The 10,316-nt window shown below is 57.2% G+C and overlaps 1 protein-coding gene across 3 annotated transcripts; it reads left to right on the top strand.

The window, feature by feature from the left end:
- The first annotated feature begins 1,479 nt into the window (after positions 1-1,479).
- ARRB2 (arrestin beta 2) lies at positions 1,480-9,917 on the top strand. Of its 3 annotated transcripts, none has more exons than XM_064495146.1 (15): positions 1,480-1,691; positions 4,684-4,714; positions 5,338-5,398; positions 5,511-5,555; positions 5,785-5,981; positions 6,202-6,261; positions 6,578-6,645; positions 6,750-6,885; positions 7,097-7,181; positions 7,458-7,530; positions 7,804-7,941; positions 8,650-8,733; positions 8,828-8,907; positions 8,986-9,073; positions 9,366-9,917. In XM_064495146.1, exons 1-15 carry the CDS (start codon positions 1,669-1,671, stop codon positions 9,457-9,459), a joined length of 1,263 nt encoding a protein of 420 aa, XP_064351216.1. In that variant the 5' UTR covers positions 1,480-1,668; the 3' UTR covers positions 9,460-9,917. The 3 variants fall into 3 exon arrangements, with proteins under 3 accessions (XP_064351216.1, XP_010992985.1, XP_064351217.1); XM_010994683.3 differs by having other exon boundaries at positions 1,565-1,691; positions 9,019-9,073; XM_064495147.1 differs by lacking the exons at positions 1,480-1,691; positions 4,684-4,714 and adding an exon at positions 4,738-5,100 and having other exon boundaries at positions 9,019-9,073.
- Positions 9,918-10,316: the final 399 nt, after the last annotated feature.

The following is a 10,316-nucleotide window of genomic DNA, read 5'->3' as shown; positions in this document are numbered from 1 at the left end:
CTCTTTCGTTCTTTCTGGTCTTCTTTAATATCTTTCTACAGTTGTCTTTATATTAGTATTTTTTAATACAGTAGCTTTCATGCCAGGCAGATCACTACCCGCCAGTTCCAAAATCATTCTAGATATGTAGCAATGTAGATCTCATTACCTTCTGGTCATGACCCCTTGATAAGAGTGATTCATGAGTCTAAAAGAAATATATGAGCTATAGCTTGAAAGGGGTGGAGAATGAGCTTAGAAGATGGTGATAGAACTGGGGATGGGGAGGTGGCAGCGGGTGAGTAAGGCCTGTGTTTGAACCTTAAAGATAATCTCAGAAACTGTCTTGCTGTGCACATTACTTTTTATTGCATGGAAAAGTGGAGGGAGAAGAGTGAAGTTAGTTTATCTGGGGGAGATGGGGGAGTATGGGAAAAGAGATGAAAGAAGGGAAATATTTTATCTCCTCAAGTCCAGAAATGTCATTCGTCATCCTCCCCAAGTCCAGTCAACTTTTGCCCTAGAAATGACTCTTCAGCCTGGCACCCGCTTCTCCCTTCCACTCTATGGTTCGTCATCCCTTCGTGTCTAGTTTTAGTCTACAAAAGTCTGGCCCCACTCCCTCCACCCTCCACTTGGCCCAAAATTATCTTCCTAAAGGAGAAATCTCATCATGCCACGAGGACAGAAAGACTGTCCTCAAATGTCCCCTCCTCTGGACAGCGTTCACTCCCTCCATCCCTCCCCAAGTCAAGCGCTGGGAGTTGCTTTGTCTTCTGAGTCCTACCTCTATTACCGCAATCCTGGGATCATAATAACCTGTTTATGTGTCTCCTCAACTATCCTAGGAAGCCAGGGACCATATTAATGTATGTCTGGGTCCCCATGTATTAGCACAGTGATTAGCACAAAATAAGCATGGATGGATGGGTGGATGGATGACGGATGAATGGATGTTAGCTGCGATGAATGGATGGAGAAGGGTAGTAAGAGAAATTAGGAAAAGCAACCCTGCGAAGAACAAAGACAGACACCAGGGGGAGCTGACACATCACAATAAAGCCGGAGAGCGAACCAAAGAAGGCTGCAACCTCTGGGGTGAGCCGGTGAGCGGCGCGCAATAAGCGAGCATCTCGCAACTGGAACCGCTCACACAAGTGTGCATCCCCTCATCTTCCTTCCTAGACTGCTTGAGCTCATTCACTGCCCCCCACCGCCCCCGTCGCCTCCACCTCCACCGAGAAAGCAAACAAAAGGGAGGGGACCCCTGCAGTGTCCTGGACACAGGGAACCAATCAGAAGGCCCTAACCTTCTGGAGGGCGGGCGCCTTGGTTTGAGGATGTCCAATCAGTTCCTAGGTGAGCTCGGTGGGGCGGGGAGATGGGCGGGAAGAGCAGGGTGTAGGGACGGCGCGCGCTGGGGAGGGATCCCTCGGGAGGGGGGCGGGCTGAGCCAATCAGCGCGCGTGACTGTGAGGAGAGGGCGGGCAGCGCCGCGGCGCGCGCGATCCGGGCTGACGCATCTGGCCTCGGTTCCCCAGGATCCGAGGTGGGGGCAGGAGGGGAGGGGGGAGTGGAGAAAGAACAGGGGCGCGCGTGCGCAGTGGCGCGGGGAGGAGCAGGGACCTAGCAGCGGGCTAGGAGGCTGCGAGCCAGCCGTGAACCAGGCGGGTGGCGGGCGCGCGCACCATGGGGGAGAAACCCGGGACCAGGTAAGGGAGGTGGGGCCACGCGGCGGGACGTGGGCGGCGGCTCCGGGCGGGTGCCGGGACAGTCCCCAGACAAGGACACCGGGGAGAGAAGCCGGGGGCCAGACACCTGGGTCCCTAGGGGGCAGCCATCCGGGGCCGCACGCCTGGGTCCTCCGGGATAATGAAGGGAACGCATGCTACGGCCCCTGCAGAACGGGAGGGCTGAAGAGAATCAGGAAACCTGCCTATGGGTTCTCCCAGGCATGTGGGGGCCGGACGACTGGGTTCTTTGGTGCAGGCTGCGATGCAGGGGCGGAGGAAGGAGGAGCAGGTGGCCGGCCCCGAGGGGTCGGCTATGGCCAGGCTGGATGCTAGGAGGGGGATCCCCACTGGACTTGTGCCGAGCCACTGGAAAGCCTCCTGTCCAATACCCTACAGGCAGTTGGGCTGCCCCAACCTGTCCCAAGGGCCAGGTGGCTCCGCTTCGAAACTTCTGCCTTCCCCTGGGTTGCTAGGAGCAACAGCTTCATCTTGGGGTAGCAGAATGCGTGGCTACCTTCCCCGATTCTGGGCCTTACCCTTCTTCCAGGGAGTGAGGGGAGGCAGTATCCGCCCTGGGCGCACCATCCACTCCCCGGATGTTTTCTCCGTAATCGAGGCTCCTTCCTTCCACTGACACCCCGAGTTCTCTTTTTTGGTCTCTAGCAAAATCCACTTCCTGTTGTGACCCAACACCCCTAAGGGGGAAGGGGGTGAATGCCTGAGTCCGTGGGGAGCAGGAGCAAAAGAGGAAAAAGACTGGGGCTATGGGATCAGGAATGGGGGCCCTGTTCTGAGCTGTCACTTGTTCTGCAAAACATTATCATATCAGCCCCACTACTCCCTACCCATAGAGTAGGAGAACATAGGTTTCTGAGTGCCAAGTCGGCTGATATTGGAGAGGTGATCAGAGGGAGGATTAGTGTCCTGGATTAGGGGTTAAACACAGAGAAAGGGGAAGTTGCTGACTTGAAGGAGGCCCTAGATTTCCGTTATGTGGTTCAGGGAGGGGGATGGATGTACCAAAGGGGTACTGCTGACTTGGCACAATTCCTCCCACCCCCATCAAATTCTGGGCCACAGGAACTGGAGAGAATAGCAGGAAGTGTGAGGGGGGCATCTGCTTTTGCTGTCCCCCACGCTGGGCTCTTCTGCGATCACCCCAACACTCCGCCTCCTTGGCCAACCTCAGTATACACCTGCTGCTCTTGCCTAACCAGCAGGAGGTTGGCTGGGTTAAGATCCAAAGGACAGGTGCTCTGCAGCTGCTTCAAAGCAATTACCCTAAAGCCACACTCCCAGTTGTCCAATGGATTGTGGCTGTTCCAACCTTCTGCCAGGACGCCTAATTGGAAGAAGCACAGGGACAAGGAGGAAAACCAGAAGCCAAGGGGAGGGAAAGCTGGATGGTGCCATAGCAATCAGCCCCTGAGCTGGGACAAGAGACGGGGGGCTTATCCCAGCTGCCCCATACCAGTGTCTGCTCTCCTTTATTGGATGGGGATACTTGGGGGCCTCCATACCCTTTGCCTTACAGTCTTTGGATAGCTTGGCCCTCTGGAAGGGCCATGTGAAGTTGATATAGCGGAAACTAAGGGGTGGAATTGGAGGAGGGTTGGGCCAGTTGGTGGGCTTTCAATTTCTACTACCTGGGGACGCTTCCCAGCACCACTGCTGAGGCAGAGTGGATTGGGAGGAATAAGGTGGTCCAGCAAAGAACAGGCCCACAAGTGGCCAGGGCATCAGGGTTGCCAGACACTTCCTTACCCTCCCAGCAATGGGTGGAGTCCAGGCTTAGATTGTTTCAGCAACTGGAAAGCGGATCCCCTTCACTCCAACAAACATAAGGCCAATTGCAGAGGCAGGAGAGTATAGTAGTTTAGTGATGAAGAGCATGGACTCGGAGCCAGACTGCTTCTGTCTGTACGCAATTCCACCATGTCCACTCTCTGTGACCTTAGACAAAATACTTGACCTCACCTGTGCTATGGCCAGGCTGGATGCTAGGAGGGGGATCCCCACTGGACTTGTGCCAAGCCACTGGAAAGTTTCCTCATCTGTAAAACAGGAATATTATTATTAGGACCTCCATCAGTGGGTTGCTAAGAGTACTAAATGAGATAACACACATGAAATGCTTGCAACAGTGCTGGGCATGGACCGTTCATCCAATAAATGTTAGCCAGCATCGTCATCTTCATCTTACAGCTAGCGTAGTGCTGGGGACGCCTACATCAGTAAGGCCTCTGATACTCAGTCTATCTAGTGAGACAGATGATACATACAGCTGCCCTTACAGGCTATCCCACCCCAGGGAAAGCATAAACAAGGTGTGACAGGAATCCCAAAAACAGGAGTGACTGGGAGTCTGGGCTGGATCTGCTTTCTAAAAGAGGTGATATCTGAGCTGGGCCTTGAAAGACAAATAAGCTTTTAAGCTGCTGAGATCAGAGATGGGGACAGTTGGAGGTTAATGGAGAGTGGGGTCGCACTTAGGTAGTGCCCATAATAGAAACCATTTTAGAGGCGAAGCCCAGAGCCATTGCTCTTCCAAGTACTCCAGCTCTTGTTGGAGGTGGAGAAGAGATGCAAGAGGGTTAGGTCTTACACAGACACTACTGCAACCTCCTCATTCAGGTCCCCCTGGGGGAGGTCCTCTGGGAAGAGGCTAAGTGGTTCCTCTGGCAACCAGTGGCCACTACCAGGGAAGGAGGGGAAGACTGAGGGTGGAGCAAGGGGGTTGCCATGGCAACCGGCTTTGAGGGCCTGCCATGCTGGGAATTATTAAGGACCTGGGGTTACCTTTCCTTCTGGGCAGGAGCAGGACGGGATAGGGCTGGGTAAAGGCCTGAAGCCTCCAGGCAAGAATCTCGGGTGAGCTCTGCTTCTCAGGCTGGGAAGGGACAAGGTCCTGGCACCAGGGTCCCTGCTGAGTCTGAGGGAGGCAGTGGGGTTTCCCTTTCTGTTTTGTTAGGGTCTTCAAGAAGTCGAGTCCTAACTGCAAGGTGAGTCTCCCACAGTGCTCCTCCTCCCAACCCTCCCTGGGCCCTCACCAGGCTCAGCCTGCCCCTAGTCGATCCCCAACCCCAGGCTCCCCACTTCCTGTGACAGCTAAGAGCTGACTTCCTTCCCTCCTGAAGCCCTATGCCGCAAAAGCCTGAGCCAGCCACAGGGCTGGGTGGGGACAGGCTTGGGTCCCTAAGCAAGACCAGGGGGGAGGGGCCCGAAGCCCATGCTTAGAGCCCTCTTAGGAGCCAACCCATGTGCCTGGGGCCAGAAGAGTTCACAAGCCCCCAGGATATGGCTTCTTTATCCGAGATCCTTGGAGTCACAGGTGAATCTCTCTACTGGCTGCCCAGGGTGAGGTCCTCCTAGACACACACACACACTGGTGAGCAAAAGTGTGAATAGGTATTAGGGGGGCAGTTAAAAAGCCTCAAGGTTGGGCAGCCTGGGAAACACCCCCCACCACCACACACTCAAACCCTACTGGGAGGAAAGCAGGAGAAACTCCTTCCAGATACCCCAGCCTGGGAAGACCAGGGCAGGGCAGCCACTTTGGAGGGCTCTGATGCCCTGCCACCCTCCTACCACCCAGTCTTCCCTGTGACCCCTTCTACATCCTCAGCTCACTGTGTACCTGGGCAAGCGAGACTTTGTAGATCACCTGGATAAAGTGGATCCCGTAGGTAAGTGTGCCCAGAAAGTGGCATCATGTCCCCCAAGATGGGCAGAAGTTCCTGGGCACAGGAGTGGAGGAGAGGCCCTAATGGGAACTGAGTTCACGTGTCCCCTTCCCAGATGGCGTGGTGCTCGTGGACCCTGACTACTTGAAGGACCGCAAAGGTACTAGCCCGGAGTCCAGGCACCCAAGGGGAGGGAGGGAGGTGGGGAGATGAAACGAGCTGACCCTGAGGGGGGCCCCAGAGAGATAGAGGGCTGAGGCAGAAGCCAGGAGTGGGATTCAGGCAGGTCTTGTGCTGCTGAGGGAGGTGCAGCTGCTGCTAGGACCCTAGGACCTGGGGGTCAGGGAGGGGGGCACTCCTGACCGCCCCACCTTGCCCTCCCTCACCAGTGTTCGTGACCCTCACCTGCGCCTTCCGCTATGGCCGCGAAGACCTGGACGTGCTGGGCTTGTCCTTCCGCAAAGACTTGTTCATCGCCACCTACCAGGCCTTCCCCCCAGTGCCCAACCCGCCCCGGCCCCCCACCCGCCTGCAGGACCGGCTGCTGAGGAAGCTAGGCCAGCACGCCCACCCCTTTTTCTTCACTGTAAGGACACCCCCACCTGCTGCAGAGCAAGGGGCCTGGGGCTGTTGGGGGGTGAGGCGCCCAGTACAGGCAGATCTGGAAGAAACAGTGAGGAGGGACCCCAGACCCCCCTCCCTTCAGGGTCCCCCAAAGTCCTTCTCCAGCCTTTAAAGTTGAGACTGGGAGGAAGATCTGGGGGACTTTCTGGAAGAACTGAAGCCTCTCCTTCCTTCTGCCACAGATACCCCAGAACCTGCCCTGCTCCGTCACCCTGCAGCCGGGCCCAGAGGACACAGGGAAGGTACAGGAGGAACGGGGTCCAGCAGGAGCCTGGGCCGCCCCCCAAGAGTGGGGTGGGCTGTTGAGGTGAAGTCAAGGTGGGACTAAGGGTAGGGAAAAGTCCCCAGGGTAGTGGAGGGGGGGCGTCTCAGCTGGCCACTGCCCATGTGACGCTGCCAGGCCCTAGGCCTCAGGGAGGAGGAAGCCCCAGGCCCTGTGCTCCTCAGCCCAGGATGGGGCAAGAGTCCCTGCCCTAGATGAGGGCAGCAGGCAGGAAGGGAGCCGCGGGGGTGGGGGGGCGCCTTGTGTAAGATGTGACCTTTCCTCCCCCTCCCAAGGCCTGCGGGGTAGACTTCGAGATTCGAGCCTTCTGTGCCAAATCCCTCGAAGAGAAAAGCCACAAAAGGTGAAGGAACCAACCTCCCACTGGGCTTGACCATTCCCTCCCAGCTACCAGGATGTCTGGGTGTCTGAGGACCAACCCCTCCCACCCCTCATCCCCGCCCCCAGGAACTCTGTGCGGCTGGTGATCCGAAAGGTGCAGTTTGCCCCCGAGAAGCCCGGCCCCCAGCCTTCAGCTGAAACCACACGCCACTTCCTCATGTCTGACCGGTCCCTGCACCTTGAGGCGTCCCTGGACAAGGAGGTGGGGAGGTGACGCAGGTGCTGCAGTGCAGGCCAGACCATGGCAGGAGGGGGAAGCCACACATCAGGGTGGCGGTTTTCTTAATGGAGGCCACTTTAGCTGGGTGTGGGCTCGGGGTTAGAGGGGGGAAGCCCAGTGATGGGGGGGAGCATGCTCATAATGGTGTCAGTGGAAACAGACCCAATTAACTGGACCTCCCTCCCTTCAAAAGCTATATTACCATGGGGAGCCCCTCAATGTCAACGTCCACGTCACCAACAACTCCACCAAGACCGTCAAGAAGATCAAAGTCTCTGGTAGGAGGTGGGGGTTGGAAAGGGCTCTTAGGGGAGGGAGTTGCTGCCAACGTGGCTTCAGGCATCCCCTCAGCCCAAGGACATACTCCAAGGCAGGAGACCCACAGGGCTCAGAGAATTCAGGACGAGATGGGGGGGGGGGGTTACTGCTAAGGGGCGGGCAGGTGTCATCAGAGGAGTAGAGGCAGTGATGGGCTGGAGCCTGGGGCCCTGCCTGGCGGTTTGGAGTTGGGTGGGGTGGGTGTCAGAGCTGCTCAGCCTCACCCCGCCCCGCAGTGAGACAGTATGCTGACATCTGCCTCTTCAGCACGGCCCAGTACAAGTGTCCTGTGGCTCAGATCGAACAAGAGTGAGTACCATAACAGCCCTGGGTCCCCATCTCCAGGGAGAAGGGTAGGCCTGGGGTGCGGGGATGTGAGGCGGGGCAGAATCCTTCCCGAACTGTCTCCACTTACAAGGGCATTCCCTCCAGTCTGAGCTGCTCATTTTCTTGAGTCGGTCAAGCCAAAACCTACCCCCTGGGCCCCAAGCCCAAAGAGAGAAGGGGTTCATGATGGGGGAGCTGCCCCCTCACCCCGCCTGGCCCCTCCAAGGGTCTCGTTCTCTTGTCCCCACTTCCCAGTGACCAGGTGTCACCCAGCTCCACGTTCTGTAAGGTGTACACCATCACCCCCCTGCTCAGCGACAACCGGGAGAAGCGAGGCCTCGCCCTGGATGGGAAGCTCAAGCACGAGGACACCAACCTGGCTTCCAGCACCATGTGAGGGGGGTCAGGGTGGGGGGCCTGCAGCGCAGGAGACAGACACTCATTCTGGGCCAGCAACGTGCCAGGCTCAGTCCCAGGGACCGGTGCGCTCTCGGTAAACAGAACAGACCCCCAGGATCCCATACATTCTTGGAGAGGGAGGCCAGAAGAATCAGAAATGGCAAAATACAGAGCTTGTGTGGTGACCAGTGTTGATGAGAAAAGGCAGAGAAGGGAGATGGGGTGGGGGTGGGGGGGTGTTAACTTTAAAGAAGGTGGCCAGAGGTGAATTCTGAGTAAGGACCCAAAGGAAGCAGGCGACGTGGCTACGCAGGGTGGGAGGGCCCCTGGCAGAGGGCACTAGCAGCACGAAGACACAGAGGCAGGCCGGCCCCCGTGTCTTGGTCCCCGTCAGGGGCCACCGAGCCCCTGCTGGCCTGCACGAACCCCTGGGAGGGCTGGGTTCCACCCCCGCTGGCGTTGCATGCACAACCACACATGGCGAGCCTGGAGAGGGGTAGGAAGTGAGGTCAGAGGATGGACGAATGGAGAGCAAGACAGTTCAGGGCTGTGGGGTCAGAAGAACTAGGGCTTTTAGGACGCACTGGGGTACTTTACATGATAGCAACTTTAGAGTCCTGCTCCAAATCCTGATGTGAGCCCCCAGGGTAGGCTGGGGTGCAGGGCAAAGGGCTCTGGTCCGACTCCGCCCCCTACCTGCAGTGTGAAAGAAGGTGCGAACAAGGAGGTGCTGGGAATCCTGGTGTCCTACAGGGTCAAGGTGAAGCTGGTGGTGTCTCGAGGCGGGTGAGTGGCTGTGGGGAGAGGGCGCCAAGGGTGGGGGGCCCGATGGTTTCCTCTGGCTTTTCATTGTCTCTTCGTATTGTCTCTCCCTCCCCAGGGATGTCTCCGTGGAGCTGCCTTTTGTCCTTATGCACCCCAAGCCCCATGACCACATCACCCTCCCCAGGCCCCAGTCAGGTGAGCTGGCCACCCGCCCAAGCCCCCAAAGGAAGGGCCTACAGGAGGGCCAGTGGAGAAAAAAGCTGGTCCTTTCAGCGCCCACCCACTCACCCGCTCTCCTCCCCTCAGCTGCTCCTGAAACAGATGCCCCTGTGGACACCAACCTCATTGAATTTGATACCAAGTAAGAGGCTTGTCCCCTGCCTTCCTGCTTTGACTCTCTGGACAAAGATTCTTGTAACATTCAGGTCTACCCCACTACCTCTTATTTTTCTCTCTTTGAGGGAGGGATGGTTGAAGAGATGACTTAGCCCTGTGAGCTGAGCTGCCTATTATACCCCGCCTCCCACCCTTGGTCCCTTCTTGCAAATACCTCCAGTCCTGCTGCTGCTTCAACAGCCCCGTCTCTGGGAGGGCCGTGGGAGACAGTGAAGAGGGTCTGGAGCCCCCCTCACCCCCTCTTCCCCACCACCCAGCTACGCCACAGACGACGACATCGTGTTTGAGGACTTCGCCCGGCTTCGGCTGAAGGGGATGAAGGATGAGGACTACGACGACCAGTTCTGCTAAGAAGGGGCTGGATGAAGGGAGTGGTGGTGCTGGGAGAGGTACGGGCAGGACCGTTATCCCCACTGCCACAGGGGGAATCCCAGCCTCTCTTCCCGCCCCGCCCAGCCAGCACCTTCCTCAACCGGCCCCTCCCCTGCCTCCTGCCCCCACCCCCGACCAGATACGCACTGGACCCATCTCTTGTGGAACGTGGGCATTAATTTTTTGACTACAGCTGTGCTTCCCCGACCCCCCAGCGGGTGGCAAGCTGTGTTCATACTGAAATTTTTTGGATGGGGACGCCTTAGAGGAGGGCTAGGAGGGAAGGGGGAGAAAGCATTCCTACAGTCAACCTCATACCAACACCCCCTTCCTGTCACTGCCTCTGCCTTCCATTCCTTCAAGATGAGACCCTTTGGGGGGCAAGGCCACTTCTTTGTTTCTGAGCATAAAGAAGAAAATAAACCTTTTAATAGGCATGAGCACGTGTGTTTTCTGCATAGCGTTTAGGGAGTACATCGTGTGTTCCTTCAGGACTCTGGCAGCTGTGGGTGAGGGCCAGTCTCTTCTCTACACCTGCAGGGCACCTGGCCCACATGCTGTCTGTCAATAAACATTTACTGAATGGCTTAGCTGAACCTGTGTTCCAAGGTAAACACGGAAACTTGATTTGATCAGTCCAAACTCAAAGGTACAGCTGGGTAAAGCCACAGAGTAAACGTGTTCATTTACAGAGGGAATAGTAACTCACTCCCCTGCAGACTAGATGCTCTTGGGAGCTGGGCAGGCAGGCCCGCCCCTGTCGGGGCTGCCACGCATGGCTGCACGGTGACCTGCTGTGACCTAGTGTGTCCGTCCCCACTGCTCCTCAGGGTTGC

The sequence above is a fragment of the Camelus dromedarius genome, chromosome 16 (genome assembly GCF_036321535.1).
Source record: "Camelus dromedarius isolate mCamDro1 chromosome 16, mCamDro1.pat, whole genome shotgun sequence".
In the NCBI taxonomy this organism is placed as follows: Eukaryota; Metazoa; Chordata; class Mammalia; order Artiodactyla; family Camelidae; genus Camelus; species Camelus dromedarius.
The sequence above is the reverse complement of the archived record's forward strand: the minus strand, read 5'-3'. Positions and strand labels throughout refer to the sequence as shown.